Genomic DNA, 18,688 nt, shown 5'->3' with positions numbered 1-18,688 from the left:
TGACCCTACAGACTGCAGCCAGCGTTATGTATTGTTCCCTAGAAAGATGTGTGATTAGATCTGTATAAGTGGTGTTAGTAGCTGCAGGACTGTGATTTATGGGTTTATATTTCAGGAGATGAGGCTGTGCTCTGTGCTCTCTGCAGCCAGTATTGGATATTGTCCCTTGTGAGATGTGTAATCAGAGCTCTGGGTATGTTGTTGTTATTAGCAGCAGGACTGTGGATTTCTATTCCAGGATTGTAATATATCTAAACCCACTGGGGTTATGTCCTCACACTGCTGTGTTCTTGGTGCTTTGAAAAGAGTGTTAGTTATTGTGCTGTGAGATCTGTGTATGCATACCTTTTTGTATTTGTTTGTAGCAGCAGGACTGTGTAATATGGTTATATATTCCTGGACTGTAGTTTCTCCAAGTGCACTGGGAGTGTGTCCTCACACTGCTGTGCTCTGTACTCTGCAGACAGTATTGGGTATTGTCTCTGGAGAGCTGGGTAGTCATACCTTTGTGTATGTTTTTGGTAACAGCAGGACTGTGAACTATGGATATATATTCCTGGACTGTAGTTCACTGGTGGGTGTGTCCTCACACTGCTGTGCTCTGTGTGCTTCGCATTGCAAGGTAAATGACTGTATCTCTCCAGCAGACATCTGGTTCAATATTTAAAGTGCCTTTCCCTGACTTCTAGGACTCAGCAGCTGAGTGTAGGGGGAGGGGGGAGAGCTAAGAGCAAAGCAGTGTGAGGACCAATGCTCCAATCCTGGAATATTAATCCATGTTTCACAGTCCTGCTACTACTAAAAACACACTCAAAGGTAAAAATACACAATACCTGACACTGGCTCAAGAGAGCACAGAGTACAGCAGTGTGAGGACACAGCCTAAGTGCACTTGGAGAGGTTACAATCCTAGAATGTAATTCGGTATGTCACAGTTCTGCTGCAACTAACAACTTACACAAAGCTCGTTATTACACACCTGTCCATGGACAATACTTAACATTGGCTACTGAGAGCACAGAGCACAGCAGTGGGAGCACCCACCTCCGTGCACAGTCTTGGCACAGAGAAGCTACAGTCCTGGCATATAAATCCATATTTCTCAGTCCTGCTGCTACTAACATACACAAAAGGATTATTAAACTTCTCTCCAGTGACAATTCCTTGCACTGTCTGCATTGAGCACAGAGCACAGCAGTGTGAGGACACTTGTAGAAGTGACAATCCGGGAATATAAAACCTTATTTCACAGTCCTGCTGCTACTAACAGACATAAAGGTATCATTACACATCTCTCCGGTTCAATACCTAACACTGTCTGCAGTCTGTATGGCCACTACTGTTGACAGGTTCCCTTTTCTTGTCCTGGTGGTGTTGTGGTTATAAACCACTGGTTACAGTGACGTCGGAACAGGGATTTGGGGTTGCTCTTAGTCTCCATGAGAGGGATGTACCTAAAATCCAGACAAGGGGGGGGTGATCAGTTTGGTATCAGTTTTTCCGGATTATTCTGGTAACCCCCGGCCTGGGCATAGAGTACAGCTGCAGTACTGGATAAATCCCACCGGACAGTCGGCGCCCCCTCCTGGTCATGACTGGCATAACACGATGGAAAATTCTCTGCCTGCAGCTCCTGGTTCCCATTCAGCAGCGGCATTAACTTTTTCCTACCACAAGTGAATAATAATCGCTTTCCCAAGTTCTCACTTTATTTTGGCGCTCCGCTCTTTGTGTCTTTGGAAATATCCCCCTTTTTTTTCCGGTCAAACAGAAACTGCTTTCATTACAAAAGCTCGGCAGCGGAGGCTTTGATCCCTCTCATGGCAGCGGTAAAGCCTGTGCCCTGCCAGGGCTGTCGTACGCCCGCAGCCTCCGCTCTGACCAATCACTGCCATGCTGGAGCCCCCCGTACGCTATTTACATCTGTCCTAGGAAACGCGCAGATTCCACGTAACGTTACAATTCCCAATCTGGTTTTCTTGGAGTTCTGTGTTTTGCTGATCCTCTGTTATTGCTCCGGGAAATATATGAATAATGTGACAGGAGGGAGTCGCCATTAGTGGCCGTGTGCCTGGGACTGCTGTTCTCTTAAAGGGACTGGAGCGCCTGGGACGGCAGTTCTCTTAAAGGGACTGGAGCGCCTGGGACAGCAGTTCTCTTAAAGGGACTGGAGCGCCTGGGACGGCAGTTCTCTTAAAGGGACTGGAGCGCCTGGGTCTGTAGTTCTCTTAAAGGGACTGGAGCGCCTGGGATGGCAGTTCTCTTAAAGGGACTGGAGCGCCTGGGTCTGTAGTTCTCTTAAAGGAACTGGAGCGCCTGGGACTGTAGTTCTCTTAAAGGGGCTGCAGCGCCAGGACAAGATTTGAACCCATCTTCGACAGTCACTACTAAATAGCTGATCCATGGGGGTTGTACCAAATTTGATCATCTTGTATTCACAGGTGCGGGTCAGACTACAGGGACCTCCATCGATCATGAGAATAGACCCGCTGCAGTGCATGCGACTTAGGACCTCGTTCTCACTAATGGGTGAAGTGGCAGCGCAAGCATGTGTCCTGCTTCTCCATACAATACTATGGGAGTGTTGCTGAACACGGCACCCGGGTATCTCGTGGAATGTGGATTTCAGGTTCCCGATCTACTCCGGAATCCTTGATTTATGATATTCCAATGCCCAGGACTATTACACAGGGTAAAGTCTCTGTACATTGTACATAGACGCACATAGTAGCCTTATAGACCTGTAACAGATGATAAAACAATTGGCCTTCTGAAAAAGGGGTTGTCCATCTCCATTAAAGGGGTTATCCAGCTTAGACAACCAATTTCCACGCCCGCTGCGTTCACACATTGCGATTGCATTGAGTTTACATTGTGTTTATGCTGCTTTTACAATTGTGTACATTATGTTTACACAACATTTACATTGTGTTTGCACTGTGTTTTAATTTGAGTTTATGTAGCGTTTACATTGTATTGGCATAAACGAAAAAGTAAATATAATTTGCATTTGGTCTAGAATGCCCGGTGCTCGGCCCAATCAAATGTGTTTCGGTAATGAGCGCCCCCCCCAATCCTCCTTTCCTGGCTCCTCTACTGCTCCCTGCACCGCACACTGCAGCTTCCTCTCCCCTCCCTGCACCGCACACTGCAGCTTCCTCTCCCCTCCCTGCACCGCACACTGCAGCTTCCTCTCCCCTCCCTGCACCGCACACTGCAGCTTCCTCTCCCCTCCCTGCACCGCACACTGCAGCTTCCTCTCCCCTCCCTGCACCGCACACTGCAGCTTCCTCTCCCCTCCCTGCACCGCACACTGCAGCTTCCTCTCCCCTCCCTGCACCGCACACTGCAGCTTCCTCTCCCCTCCCTGCACCGCACACTGCAGCTTCCTCTCCCCTCCCTGCGCCGCACACTGCAGCTTCCTCTCCCCTCCCTGCACCGCACACTGCAGCTTCCTCTCCCCTCCCTGCGCCGCACACTGCAGCTTCCTCTCCCCTCCCTGCGCCGCACACTGCAGCTTCTTCTCTCCTCCCTGCGCCACACACTGCAGCTTCCTCTCTCCTCCCTGCACCGCACACTGCAGCTTCTTCTCTCCTCCCTGCACGACACACTGCAGCTTCCTCTCTCCTCCTGGCACCGCACACTGCAGCTTCTCCTCTCCCCTCTCTGCACCGCACACTGCAGCTTCTTCTCTCCTCCCTGCATCGCACACTGGAGCTTCTCCTCTCCTCCCTGCACCGCACACTGCAGCTTCCTCTCCCCTCCCTGCACCGCACACTGCAGCTTCCTCTCCCCTCCCTGCACCGCACACTGCAGCTTCCTCTCCCCTCCCTGCACCGCACACTGCAGCTTCCTCTCCCCTCCCTGCACCGCACACTGCAGCTTCCTCTCCCCTCCCTGCACCGCACACTGCAGCTTCCTCTCCCCTCCCTGCACCGCACACTGCAGCTTCCTCTCCCCTCCCTGCGCCGCACACTGCAGCTTCCTCTCCCCTCCCTGCGCCGCACACTGCAGCTTCTTCTCTCCTCCCTGCGCCACACACTGCAGCTTCCTCTCTCCTCCCTGCACCGCACACTGCAGCTTCTTCTCTCCTCCCTGCACGACACACTGCAGCTTCCTCTCTCCTCCTGGCACCGCACACTGCAGCTTCTCCTCTCCCCTCTCTGCACCGCACACTGCAGCTTCTTCTCTCCTCCCTGCACCGCACACTGGAGCTTCTCCTCTCCTCCCTGCACCGCACACTGCAGCTTCCTCTCCCCTCCCTGCACCGCACACTGCAGCTTCCTCTCCCCTCCCTGCACCGCACACTGCAGCTTCCTCTCCCCTCCCTGCACCGCACACTGCAGCTTCCTCTCCCCTCCCTGCACCGCACACTGCAGCTTCCTCTCCCCTCCCTGCACCGCACACTGCAGCTTCCTCTCCCCTCCCTGCACCGCACACTGCAGCTTCCTCTCCCCTCCCTGCGCCGCACACTGCAGCTTCCTCTCCCCTCCCTGCGCCGCACACTGCAGCTTCTTCTCTCCTCCCTGCGCCGCACACTGCAGCTTCTTCTCTCCTCCCTGCACCGCACACTGCAGCTTCTTCTCTCCTCCCTGCACGACACACTGCAGCTTCTTCTCTCCTCCCTGCACGACACACTGCAGCTTCTACTCTCCCCGCTCTGCACCGCACACTGCAGCTTCTTCTCTCCTTTACTGCTCCACACTGCAGCTTCTTCTCTCCTCCCTGCACCGCACACTGCAGCTTCTTCTCTCCTCCCTGCACGACACACTGCAGCTTCTTCTCTCCTCCCTGCACGACACACTGCAGCTTCTACTCTCCCCGCTCTGCACCGCACACTGCAGCTTCTTCTCTCCTTTACTGCTCCACACTGCAGCTTCTTCTCTCCTCCCTGCACCGCACACTGCAGCTTCTTCTCTCCTCCCTGCACGACACACTGCAGCTTCTTCTCTCCTCCCTGCACGACACACTGCAGCTTCTACTCTCCCCGCTCTGCACCGCACACTGCAGCTTCTTCTCTCCTTTACTGCTCCACACTGCAGCTTCCTCTCCCCTCCCTGCACCGCACACTGCAGCTTCCTCTCTCCTCCCTGCACCGCACGCTGCAGCTTCCTCTCCCCTCCCTGCACCGCACACTGCAGCTTCCTCTCTCCTCCCTGCACCGCACGCTGCAGCTTCCTCTCTCCTCCCTGCACCGCACGCTGCAGCTTCTCCTCTCCTCCCTGCACCGCACGCTGCAGCTTCTCCTCTCCTCCCTGCACCGCACGCTGCAGCTTCTCCTCTCCTCCCTGCACCGCACGCTGCAGCTTCTCCTCTCCTCCCTGCACCGCACGCTGCAGCTTCTCCTCTCCTCCCTGCACCGCACGCTGCAGCTTCTCCTCTCCTCCCTGCACCGCACGCTGCAGCTTCTCCTCTCCTCCCTGCACCGCACGCTGCAGCTTCTCCTCTCCTCCCTGCACCGCACGCTGCAGCTTCTCCTCTCCTCCCTGCGCCACACGCTGCAGCTTCTCCTCTCCTCCCTGCGCCGCACGCTGCAGCTTCTCCTCTCCTCCCTGCGCCGCACGCTGCAGCTTCTCCTCTCCTCCCTGCGCCGCACGCTGCAGCTTCTCCTCTCCTCCCTGCGCCGCACGCTGCAGCTTCTCCTCTCCTCCCTGCGCCGCACGCTGCAGCTTCTCCTCTCCTCCCTGCGCCGCACGCTGCAGCTTCTCCTCTCCTCCCTGCGCCGCACGCTGCAGCTTCTCCTCTCCTCCCTGCGCCGCACGCTGCAGCTTCTCCTCTCCTCCATGTGCCGCGCTACTCCGTATCTTGTTCTGGTCGTTTTCGACAGCATCAGGATCCAAAACAAAGCTGTGCTAGGAGCAGGAGAGGACCCAGGAGCAGTACAGTACAGATTCTACAGATTGCAAGCACTTACCTCTCCTGTCTCCTCTCCTTCGGCTGCTCTGCTCTGTCCTTAACCCCATTCATACAACCAGTGTCAGGAGGCAGAGCGGAGCAGCAGGAGAGGACCCCGGAGCACTCGCCTGCACTCACCGCTACCCGGCCTCCTGCAGCAGTTGAGTTGCGTTTACAATGCCTTGACATTGCGATTACATTAAATAAATATGTAAATAAAATGTAAACATTCTGTCAACACATTGTAAATGTAAATTTCAATGTATTAAACTCTCCATGTGAACATGACTACAGGGTGCGGTTTTTCTGATGCGCCACTGCGCCAAAATTTGATTGCGTGCGACACAATCCCCAGTTAAATACCAGTCACAGCGGCGCAAAACCCGAAAACTTAGAAAATCTGCCGAAAATGTGCGATCCACAGACCCTTAGTAAATAAGCCCCGACACAATGTTAACATACATTTGATAAATGTACAGCTCTTGAATTGCGTTTCTTAATGCAATATAAACACATCGTGTGGCCACACCCTGTTGGCTGCGTTCACACTTTGCGTTTTAATCGCATTTTGACGCGCAATCAAAGAGCAACGGGGAGGAACTTGGCACAATTGCCCTTTTTTGAATTGTTTACATGCAAAACACGTGCTGCTCATTTCCGATCTAAAGCTTTTTAGTGGAGACGCATACATGTCAGTTCGGCCAAGCCCCTCCACGTTGAAATGCAGTGTGTGAACGCACCCTAATCTCTTACACTAGTTGTGCAGTCCTAGAGATCTTTACGACCACCTGCACACACCAGACTGAGCCTAATGTCCGTATGTGCTAGGGGTTGGCCTCTCCTGGTGCCCCCTGCTGGCGGCTGTGACCTAGGTGGCACTTGGATCACTACACATCAGGGCAGAGGAATGTTTTTCCTTGCATGACCTCATCTCCTCTCGCTCGCCGTTACAGCTGATTTTGGGTGCGGACCCTCTGGCCTCGGCCTGGGGACTGTAGTCATTGTTATACACCTAGGAGGAGCGGAGCTCTCTGCGCTTCATCCATATGAGATGCTAATCCTGCGAGTCCTGGTGGAACGGACAAAGGGAGCCAACAAGCGTAACCAGAACCGGATCAGTACAATGGAATGTGCATGAGATTGGCTTAAAGGGGGGATCCACCCAGAATACAATATTGTCCTACTCCATATAGTAATCAATCCAGAGCAATCTGTAAAATGATTGACAAGAATATAATGTAATATAATGTTCTAATAAATCCTCCATTACTGCAGCAACACGGCTGCAGAGCTGTGTAATCAGACCTTTTTTGTGTGTTTTTAGTAGCAGCAGGACTGTGAAATATGGATTTGTATTCCTTTTATTGTAGATTACCAGAGTGCACCTAAAGGGGGGAGGTGTCCTCACACTGCTGTGCTCTGTGCTCTCTGCAGGCAGTGTTATTGGTATTATCCATGGACGGAGGGTACTCTTAGCTCCCTGAATTGAACTATTCTAAAATCACTCCTGGTTCAGCATCCAATCAGAAAGCCTGCTACAGCTTTTGATGCAAAGCGGATAAGGAGCGGTTCATTGTAGAAAGCGTTGTGAGGACACAACCCCGGAACAGTCCTGGAATATAGGTTTCACAGTCCTGCTGCTACTAACAACTTACACAAAGGTATGATTACACATCTCTCCATGGACAATGCGTAAGACTACTTGCAGAGAGCACAGAGCACAGCAGTGTGAGGACATGTCCCCAGTGCACTTGAAGAAGCTACAGTTTTGGAATATAAGTCCATATTTCACAGTCCTGCTGCTAACAACATACACAAAGGTCTGATTACACATCGCTCCAGGGACAATACATAATTCTGGCTGCAGAGAGAATAGCGCACAGCAGTGTGAGTCCACACTCCCAATGCATTTGGTAAAGCTGCAATCCTGGAAGAATAATCCATATTTCAGTCCTGCTGCTACTAACAACCCACACAAATGTACAATTACACATCCATCCAGGGACAATACTTAATTCTTGTTTCGAGTAAAAATCTTTCTTCTTGTCTTGCGAATGAAGTTGTGATATGGGCTGATCTGGGGCGCACCAGATGTCTACTTCCTCCTGTATACACCCATCTACAATTTGCTCCCCCTAGTGGGCGCCACGGAGATGAACATTTTTGAAGAGATTGTCTTTTGACAAGGCTGTTTCCTCGTGACTTAATAATTCGTTTAATGTCTTTTCTTTTATGACGTCGTTGTATTATCCCTCTGTTATTCCTCCGGGAATTGTATAGCTACAGCTCAATTCTCATAATGGTAGCTGAATCAATGTTGTTGTTTTTCCAGGTGGACTATGGACCGTTCTTACCTTAGGGGGAGTGGGAAGCAAACCCTCCCCCGTACAGGAGCAGTCCTCACCCCTCGCCAACCAAAGTCTGCTCCTCCTGCTGGTACTCGCCAACCTCACAGATGCCCCAGACTGCCCCAATCCCTTCCGACAGGCTGTCATGTCTTTCCGAAACACACAAGGTATGTATAATGTATATACAATGTGACTGTGTGTGTACTGGAGGTTACACTCTGTCATTTCCATTAATAGACAGTGCTTAGATTGTAAGCTCTGGTGAGCAAGGCCCCTATTATAGACCTTATATTTGCTTCAATTTATATCAAATTAATGTCAGTTATTACAATTCTGGATAATTACAACCTTATTGATCAAGGAAACACTTCTGGTCTGCAGGGGGAAAGGGCTTGTTCAGCAGCACAGAGTATTTCAGGAGACCACTACATAGTATTGGTATGGACAGAAGCAAAGACATGACTACACGGACCATGTCATGAAATGAGGGGGGGGCGAGGAAGACTAATAGAAAATGAGAGTTTGCGACATTGAGAATACAGCGTTTCTCAGCAGCACAGAGTATTTCAGCAGCAGAGGATGGTGATTGTGTTGGGTGTGACTTTTGACGAATGTGATGAGGGTCATGATGAGAGAAGAGAATGGGTTGTTTCGGGATTAGAGTTGCCTAGTGGATACTGAGAGGTCCCCCAGCAGCGCAGAGTGTTTCAGGAGGAGGGGGCTCAGTTGATGTATGTGATGGGGTCATTACGTGAGCATGGGAATCGTCACATGGAAAATTGCAGCCGCAGAGTATTACAGCGTTAATGTATTGGTCTTGTATTACAGATAGCTCGGTGCCGCCCAGCCCGAGTCCTCACTCCTTCCAGATAAATTTTAATAGTCTGTATACTGCCCTGTGCGAGCAGCAGAGGTCTGACCAGGCCACCCTGCTGCTGTACACATTACTACATCAGAACCTCAACGTCCGCACCTACGTCCTGGCCCGCACTGATATAGAAAGCCTTGTAAGTATTTTTCTCCTGCCCCTTCCTTCCTCCTGCCCCTTCCTTCCTTCCTTCCTCCCGCCCCTTCCTTCCTTCCTCCCGCCCCTTCCTTCCTTCCTTCCTCCTGCCCCTTCCTTCCTTCCTTCCTCCTGCCCCTTCCTTCCTTCCTTCCTCCTGCCCCTTCTCCCCCTTTCTCCCTCGCACCCTTCTCCCCCTTTCTCCCTCGCACCCTTCTCCCCCTTTCTCCCTCGCACCCTTCTCCCCCTTTCTCCCTCGCACCCTTCTCCCCCTTTCTCCCTCGCACCCTTCTCCCCTTTCTCCCTCGCACCCTTCTCCCCTTTCTCTCTCGCACCCTTCTCCCCTTTCTCTCTCGCACCCTTCTCCCCTTTCTCTCTCGCACCCTTCTCCCCCTTTCTCTCTCGCACCCTTCTCCCCCTTTCTCCCTCGCACCCTTCTCCCCCTTTCTCTCTCGCACCCTTCTCCCCCTTTCTCCCTCGCACCCTTCTCCCCCTTTCTCCCTCGCACCCTTCTCCCCTTTCTCTCTCGCACCCTTCTCCCCTTTCTCTCTCGCACCCTTCTCCCCTTTCTCTCTCGCACCCTTCTCCCCCTTTCTCTCTCGCACCCTTCTCCCCCTTTCTCCCTCGCACCCTTCTCCCCCTTTCTCCCTCGCACCCTTCTCCCCCTTTCTCTCTCGCACCCTTCTCCCCCTTTCTCTCTCGCACCCTTCTCCCCCTTTCTCTCTCGCACCCTTCTCCCCCTTTCTCCCTCGCACCCTTCTCCCCCTTTCTCCCTCGCACCCTTCTCCCCTTTCTCCCTCGCACCCTTCTCCCCTTTCTCTCTCGCACCCTTCTCCCCTTTCTCTCTCGCACCCTTCTCCCCCTTTCTCTCTCGCACCCTTCTCCCCCTTTCTCCCTCGCACCCTTCTCCCCTTTCTCTCTCGCACCCTTCTCCCCCTTTCTCCCTCGCACCCTTCTCCCCCTTTCTCCCTCGCACCCTTCTCCCCTTTCTCTCTCGCACCCTTCTCCCCTTTCTCTCTCGCACCCTTCTCCCCTTTCTCTCTCGCACCCTTCTCCCCCTTTCTCTCTCGCACCCTTCTCCCCCTTTCTCCCTCGCACCCTTCTCCCCCTTTCTCTCTCGCACCCTTCTCCCCCTTTCTCCCTCGCACCCTTCCCCCCTTTGTATCGCCCCTTCCACATTCTTTGTGCCACCACCTTCCCCTTTCTCCCTCGCACCATTCCGTCCCTTTGTCTCGCCCCCTTCCTTCTTCCCCCTTCTTCCTTCCTATATGAATACCCCATTTTAGGATTTACTTTCCCATTTTATCCCTGAAACATGAATTGGTTTTTCAATATTTACTCCTGATGTGGACCCCAACTCATTGTATCTCATTTCTCTGTTGTCCTCTGTTATTCACTTCTGAGATGCAGAAAATTACTGGTTTTCCACTTGTGAATTTCTGCTCTAAGTTTTAAGTAAAAAATAAATAAAAAAAATGACATCCAAAATCCATCATTTCAGCAAAATAGCAAAAAAAACCCCCCAAAAAACGCTTTATGAAGTCTTTTATGTAAGACCTCAAAAAAAGTGCTGGATAAAGTGCTGACGCCCTGTGAAGCGGATTACGGATATTTCCTTCAAGTCTGCAGTGTGTAAGCGCCACTAATCTAATGCGAAACGCGTCAGCACTTTTATCCCGGGTTTTTACTTTAGTAAAGGAAATCAAATGTAAACGTCAGAGGAAAGACCTTTTTAATGTTAAAAAGTTGAAATATGAGATATAATTCCTTGAGGTTAAAGGATAAAAAACTGAGGCTGCACTAATACACGCTCTCTCTATCACTGGCCTCAATGTTGTGCTGCTGAGGCCAGTGAGGGTCTTAATACACGTTCTATCGATCACTGGCCTCAGTGTTGTGCTGCTGAGGCCAGTGAGGGTCTGCAGTGGTCACATGACCTCAATGCTCCCTCCCCATCACCAAACACTGCTCATTTTTCTTAAAGCCTTATTCTTCCCTATTGCTGATTGCTTTTTCTTTTCCACAGGTTTTGCCAATATTGGAGATTTTGTATCACGTAGAGGAACGCAACTCCCACCATGTTTACATGTCTCTCATCATCCTCCTCATCCTGACAGAGGACGATGGCTTCAACCGATCGATCCATGAAGTGGTAAGAAGCCAAAATATCAGTAGTGTCGCAAAGTTTGTTCTCCAGTCCGCAGTAACCTGCCCTGGCCACTGCATGGTGCCGGGAGCTGCTGCTGTTAATAATAATAATGATTCCATTATTTATATAGCGCACACAGATTACGCAGCGCTGCACAGAAGTTGCCAAATCCCAGTCCCCAATGAGGCTCACAATCTAATCAACCCACCAGTATGTTTTGGAGTGTGGGAAGTAACTGGAGGACCCAGAGGAAACCCATGCAAACACAGAGAGAACATACAAACTCTTTGCAGATGTTGACCCTGGTACTTGAACCCAGGTCCCCAGCGCTGCAAGGCTGTAGTGCTAACCATTGAACCACCGTGCTACCCTAATACTATCATCTGATCAGTTGGTCCGTATATCTGAGACCACTAGGCACTAAAATGTGTAAGCCTCTTTCCCCATTCTAAATAAGAATGTCCCCCCCCCCCCCCCCCCAGATCATTTTGAATTAGAATGGAACATGACATTAACTGGTCAACCAATAAAAAGAAACGTGATGCGAAGGGCCAGTAAAATATTGGACCGGGCCACTGCTTCAGCCTGTGATTGGCTGATCGCTTAGTGCTTCCTATAATGCAATGCTCCACCCAGTAGGGGGCGGAGCACTAATGACTTATTATTTTATTGTTCCTTGTGCACATGTTTTTTTTTTTTTTTTAACCCCTTTAATCCCGCTTACCAAACAAGATTTTATTAATGATACCATTGTTAGTTGTTTTTATTTATATTTCCCAAAAATTTTTTATTACATATTCTGCTTTCTGTGCATCTTAAAATCTAAAATACAGTGTTTCTTTTTTCAATTCGTTCCCAAAATGAGTTTAATTATTTTTTTTTTTTTTGAAGATTAGTAAACCCTTTTAAAGTAAATCTACTGTCATAATCCATCTTCATAAACCAGGGACATTACTCATAGATCCAGGCACCGGGACTGTTCTCATCTTCTTATATCTGTTATGCATGACCTCCTTCCTTCTAAAATCAAGTTTTATAATTTTATTAATGAGCCAAAATGGTATCGTGGGTATTACCAGAGCCCCTCTGTGCTCTTGCACAGTTTAACACTCCTCCAGAGCTATGAGAAGGGAAGGTCATAGATAACAGATATAAGAAGATCCCACAGTCCCAGTGCCTGGATCTAGGAGTAATGTCCCTGGTTTATCATGTAAGATTTCCTTTAAAGAGGATCAAGTACAAATGATAAATGACCCCCCTCATGTGATGCGCTCTGTGTCCCTGGTGATATTCGGTGAGTTATTATTATTTTTTTTTTTGTAAATCCGTCTAACCGCTCACAAGATCTGACCATTAGACAAATAATTGTGAATTAGCACATTCTAGCCTAGTGGGCGGTAACCTGGGGGCGTGTCTACATCTAGTACCACCCCCTTTGCTGTTGGCGCTAATTCATAAATAATCTTCCGAGGGCCGTATCTTGTGAACGGGAAGACGGATTTAGAAAAAAGCAACCCCAAATTAATCAGCAGTTTAGTGGCCGTCACATGGGGTTGTGTTTAGTACTTTTTACTTTTGTTGCTTTTTCTGTCTGTGATTACATTATGGGATATCCCAGGCAATAGGTTACTGGGACTGGAGATAGCAGAGATTTCTTCTCATTACTCCCACTTTCTTATATGGCGGGTGGAGCAATATTTCCACTCTCCCTTACCTGGAGCCGTCCACCCTCTCATGGCCCTCCATGACAGAGCCCGTGGGGGGCTCCAGTTGTATCACCCTATTATTTTGGAAAATAAATCTTGGCTTGAGTTGTATAATTTACTGCTAAGGCTCCTCTCGCCATTTTCTCCCTTTCTTCTTCCTTCCTCCTATGCCTTTTTTCCTTTTATCTTTCTCCCATCCCTTTCTTCATTCTTTCTTTTTTTCCGACCCTTTGTTCTTTCCTTCTTTTTTTCCGACCCTTTGTTCTTTCCTTCTTCCTTTCTCCCCCCCTTCCTTTTTCCTTCTTCCTTTCTCCCGCCCCCTTCCTTTTTCCTTCTTCCTTTCTCCCGCCCCCTTCCTTTTTCCTTCTTCCTTTCTCCCGCCCCCTTCCTTTTTCCTTCTCCCGCCCCCTTCCTTTTTCCTTCTCCCGCCCCCTTCCTTTTTCCTTCTCCCGCCCCCTTCCTTTTTCCTTCTCCCGCCCCCTTCCTTTTTCCTTCTCCCGCCCCTTTCCTTTTTCCTTCTCCCGCCCCTTTCCTTTTTCCTTCTCCCGCCCCTTTCCTTTTTCCTTCTCCCGCCCCTTTCCTTTTTCCTTCTCCCGCCCCTTTCCTTTTTCCTTCTCCCGCCCCTTTCCTTTTTCCTTCTCCCGCCCCTTTCCTTTTTCCTTCTCCCGCCCCTTTCCTTTTTCCTTCTCCCGCCCCTTTCCTTTTTCCTTCTCCCGCCCCTTTCCTTTTTCCTTCTCCCGCCCCTTTCCTTTTTCCTTCTCCTGCCCCCTTCCTTTTTCCTTCTCCCGCCCCTTTCCTTTTTGCTTCTTTCGCCCCTTTCCTTTTTGCTTCTTTCGCCCCTTTCCTTTTTGCTTCTTTCGCCCCCTTCCTTTTTCCTTCTCCCGCCCCCTTCCTTTTTGCTTCTTTCGCCCCCTTCCTTTTTGCTTCTCCCGCCCCCTTCCTTTTTGCTTCTTTCGCCCCTTTCCTTTTTGCTTCTTTCGCCCCTTTCCTTTTTGCTTCTTTCGCCCCTTTCCTTTTTGCTTCTTTCGCCCCCTTCCTTTTTCCTTCTCCCGCCCCCTTCCTTTTTCCTTCTCCCGCCCCTTTCCTTTTTGCTTCTTTCGCCCCTTTCCTTTTTGCTTCTTTCGCCCCTTTCCTTTTTGCTTCTTTCGCCCCTTTCCTTTTTGCTTCTTTCGCCCCTTTCCTTTTTGCTTCTTTCGCCCCTTTCCTTTTTGCTTCTTTCGCCCCCTTCCTTTTTCCTTCTCCCGCCCCTTTCCTTTTTGCTTCTTTCGCCCCTTTCCTTTTTGCTTCTTTCGCCCCTTTCCTTTTTGCTTCTTTCGCCCCTTTCCTTTTTGCTTCTTTCGCCCCTTTCCTTTTTGCTTCTTTCGCCCCTTTCCTTTTTGCTTCTTTCGCCCCTTTCCTTTTTGCTTCTTTCGCCCCCTTCCTTTTTCCTTCTCCCGCCCCTTTCCTTTTTGCTTCTTTCTCCCCTTTCCTTTTTGCTTCTTTCGCCCCTCCTTTTTCTTTTTTTCCTTTCTTTCTGCCTTCTTCCTTTCTCCCGCCCCTTTCTTCCTTCTATTGATCATTCTCCTGCCTCATTCTTTCTTCCGTCTCTTTCTTCCTCTTTCCTTTCTTCTGTTCCTTTCTTACTCTTTCCTTTCTTCTGTTCCTTTCTTCCTTCTTCCTTCCTTTATCTTCTCTTCCATAAGGATACCCCATTTTAGGATTGACACTGGAGCTGTTCACCCTCTCACGGCCGTCCATTATGGAGCCGTTTCTCGCTATGCTAAGTGTGTGGGACTCAAGACTCATCAGTTTTTTATTTCGGAAAATAAATTATGTCTTGAGTTGTGTAATTTACTGCTGAGGCTCCTCGAATGTTCCTTCCCGGAGACACCTGATTGTTACGTGAAATTAGGAGATGTCACTCTCCACTCTACGTGCTGCTCGGAAGGCGGTCGGAAAATTATGTTCTCCTGTGAAAGGATTAAAGGATCATTTCTTAAAATAGCTGAAAGTTTGGATGGAAATTTCCAGCAGTGGTAGCAGGTAGTGAGAGAGGAGGAGCCGACACGGCTGTAGTCCGATCCATAGCCACAGGAAGTGTATATATACATAGGGGGAGTCCGAAGTCCCAGCGCCCCCTTTTATTTCAGGAATAAAAGGGGAAATTACTTATCTTATCCCCCCCCCCTCCCTCCCAGTATGGATCTGATTGTGACAATCAATTTCTGGGACTTTTCTCTTCTTCTTGGATGTGAAACATGACCACTTTCCCGTTGGAAAATCTTGATTCAATATGGCGGCTGTGTGGACATAGACTAATTGATGACCCCCTCGGCCATTACCTGCTTGGGGTATCAGAGATTTCATTTCTATGTTTTGTTTGGTTATATAATAGAATTTTGTGTACCTGTAGTAACCACTAGAGGGAGCCCATTGCAAACATACAGAACAGTGTAGAGCTCCCTGTGGGGGTGTCCTCACACTGCTTTGCTCTGGTCTCTATACTTTAAACTGCTCCACAGCCTCAGCCCTTTGAGTACTGTAGTCTTCAGCCAGATGACTCCTGTAGCTGTCAGAGCAAAGGGGAGGGGCAGTCAGCTAAGAGCACAGCAGTGTGAGGACATTCTTCAGTTAAAATTAAATCTAAATTCATTTTTTTTTCCATTTTACCATCACAATCCATCCTGATAAACCAGGGGCATTACTCATAGATCCAGGCACCGGGACTGTGGTACTGTAATTTTCCTATATTTGTTATCCATGGTCCCCTTCCTTCTAAAATAAACTTTAACAATTATGCTAATGAGGCAAAAGGTCTCTGGGGAACGTTACCAGAACCCCCCCAGTTTTTCAGATTCACAGGCTGTTACAATGAGCAGAACAGGTCTCCCTCCTTCTGTCTGTGTAATCTAGCAGCAGAAGGAAATGAGACCTGCTCTGCTCGTTGTAACAGCCTGTGAACCTACAGCACAGAAGGGCTCTGTTAACTCCCCCCTTCTCCCAGGACCCTTACGTTTTTTTTTTGCATAATTTTAAACACTGATTTTAGAAGGAAGGAGACCATGGGTAACACATATAAGAGAATTCCCATTCCCAAAATTATTCCACCAGGTTTTACAAAATCTTTCTCTGGATTTGGACCCTCAGACACTGTAGGTTGAGGGGGGGGGGGAAGCAGCGGTGAATGTGATGTGCAGCCCTGTCTATCTGACAAGCAGAAGACAAACAGTGTAAATAACCTGCGCAGCGCAGAATGTGCTGTGTGAACGCCGCCGACACAGACATTCCCCCTTTATAGGAGCCATAAACCGTGCGGCAGCTGTCTGCTGGCTTTATGAGACCACGTCCCTGTGATGTTTGGGAGCCACATTCCAGAATATCTAAGTATATTGTATCGTTAGTCATATGAGACACAATCCCTACACAGTTTGTATTTAAGTTTGTATTTAATAGCAAATAAGGATGATTCCATTCACTGACAGCAAGCAGAAATCTTACAGTATATGTCTATAAGCTACAATCCTGGAATACAAATCCATATTCCAGGATTCCAGTCCTGCTGCTATTAGCAACATACTCATAGGTCTGATTACACATCTCTGAGTATGTTGTTAGTAGCAGCAGGACTGCTCATACAAGTGCACAAGAGGACATGTCCTCACACTGCTGTGCGCTGTGCTCTGTGCTCTTAGCTCTGTAGTCAGTGTTTGGTATGATCCCTGGAGAGCTGTATAATTTATGTGTTTCTCTATGTTATATTCCAACATTGTAGCTTCCCCAGGTACACCAGGGCTGTGTCCTCACACTGCTGTGCGCTGTGCTCTGTGCTCTTTGCTCTGTAGTCAGTGATTGGTATGATCCCTGGAGAGCTGTATAATTTATGTGTTTCTTTGTGTTATATTCCAGCATTGTAGTTTCCCCAGGTACACCAGGGCTGTGTCCTCACACTGCTGTGCTCACCGCAGGCAATGTTTGGTGTTGTCTATTGAGTGATGTAAATGCATTGAGACCTTTGAGTATGTTAGTAGCAGCAGGACTGTTACATATGGTATTATATTCCAGGATTGTAGCTTCTCTAGATGCACTGGGGTTGTGTCCATACCTTTACCTGTAATTATACCTCTGTGGATGTTGTTGTCACGGGGGTCCCTCTCTGTGGTGCTGCCCGTCCTGGCCCTCACTCACGTCTCCACGCTCCTGCTCCCGTATCTGCTAGGCCATGCACGCTTTCCCGCTTCTTAGGGCGCGCATGCCGGCTCTCGTAGATTTAAAGGGCCAGCGCACCGCTGATTGGCGCTAGTCACTTCCAGGTTTGCATATAAACCAACGGCTCCCATCTATCCCCGCCGGATCTGAGCTTTACACCATAGAGAAAGCTTCCCTTCCGGCTTCTGCTTGATTTCCTGTTGTTGACCCCGGACCTGACCCTGACGTTGCTCCTGTTCTGCCAGCCTTGATCTCCAGCTCCGTTTCCTGACTCTGCACCTCTGCCGCCTGCCCTGACCACCTGCCGTACCTGTACCACGACCTCAGCTGCCACCGCGGACTAGTTACACCCGTGGAACGGCCTGGTGGCACCCTGCCGCAGCAAGACCATCCCGCTTTGTGCCGGGCTCTGGTGAAGACCAGGTGCCACTTAGACTCTGCTCCCAGGTGTCGGCTAGTTCCATCTCCCACAGTGGTCCAATCCTGACAGTTGTTAGTAGCAGCAAGACTGTGATATATGGATTAGTGTTCCAGGATTGTAGATGGCAGTATGTCCTCATACTGCTGTACTCTGTGCTTCCTGTATTCATTGTTTGGTATTGTCTCAGAAGAGCTGTGTAATTACAATCATTAAATATTGTGTAAATACAATCATTGTGTATGTTGTTAGTAGCAGCAGGACTGTGAAATATGGATTTATATTCCTAGATTGTAGATTCTCCAAGTGCAATGGGAAGGGGGGTCCGGGCGTGTCCTCACACTGCTGTGCTCTCTATATTGACTGAACCATGTCCATATCCTCTGCTAAAGGGGCTGTGTAGGAGCTCAGAGCACAGCAGTGAGAGGACAGGCATTTACCGCTGGATCGGTTTCACTCGTGTTTCACAACAATAAATAGATAGTTTTTAGGCAGCGGCTCATTTATGTGGGGATTTACAGGGAGAGACTTGTACTGGAGGGGAGGCAGGAGACGGGATTAGCACATGGGCGGCCATTGATCTGCCATCTGCTTCTCATATTATTGATCCCGGACTGTTTGACTTGTAATGTTGGACGGGAGACTTGGCCGTGTTCAGGTCTAGTGCTGGATGACGGAATCTGCTCTCCATTATTCTCCATGATAAAAGTGTTCGGATATCCAATAGTGATCCCCAGACTGGGGAGTAATCAGCACTGGAGTTACACATCCAGAGCCACCATCCTCCTACATACTTCTCAGTTATAGGTAATTCCAAGAAGTGTATGATAACAAATATGTAACATCCACGGAGGAGATCATCCTGTATTATACTCCAGAGCTGCACTCACTATTCTGCTGCTGGTGCAGTCACTGTGTACATACATGACATTACTTATCCTGTACTGATCCTGAGTTACATCCTGTATTATACTCCAGAGCTGC

The 18,688-nt window shown here is 49.5% G+C and overlaps 1 protein-coding gene across 2 annotated transcripts in view; it reads left to right on the top strand.

Annotated features, from left to right (window-relative positions):
• The window catches only part of DYM (dymeclin), a 197,806-nt gene that overhangs the window by 56,316 nt on the left and 122,802 nt on the right, over positions 1 to 18,688 (top strand). For both annotated transcript variants that reach the window (XM_072133157.1, XM_072133152.1), the window contains exons 9-11: positions 8,228 to 8,410; positions 9,072 to 9,250; positions 11,273 to 11,398. In XM_072133157.1, coding sequence (XP_071989258.1) covers positions 8,228 to 8,410; positions 9,072 to 9,250; positions 11,273 to 11,398 — 488 coding nt within the window. The remainder of the gene's footprint in view (positions 1 to 8,227; positions 8,411 to 9,071; positions 9,251 to 11,272; positions 11,399 to 18,688) is intronic.

The sequence above is a fragment of the Engystomops pustulosus genome, chromosome 1 (assembly GCF_040894005.1).
Source record: "Engystomops pustulosus chromosome 1, aEngPut4.maternal, whole genome shotgun sequence".
NCBI lineage: Eukaryota > Metazoa > Chordata > Amphibia > Anura > Leptodactylidae > Engystomops > Engystomops pustulosus.
Note: the sequence above shows the minus strand (reverse complement) of the source record. Positions and strands in the feature narration are given on the sequence as shown.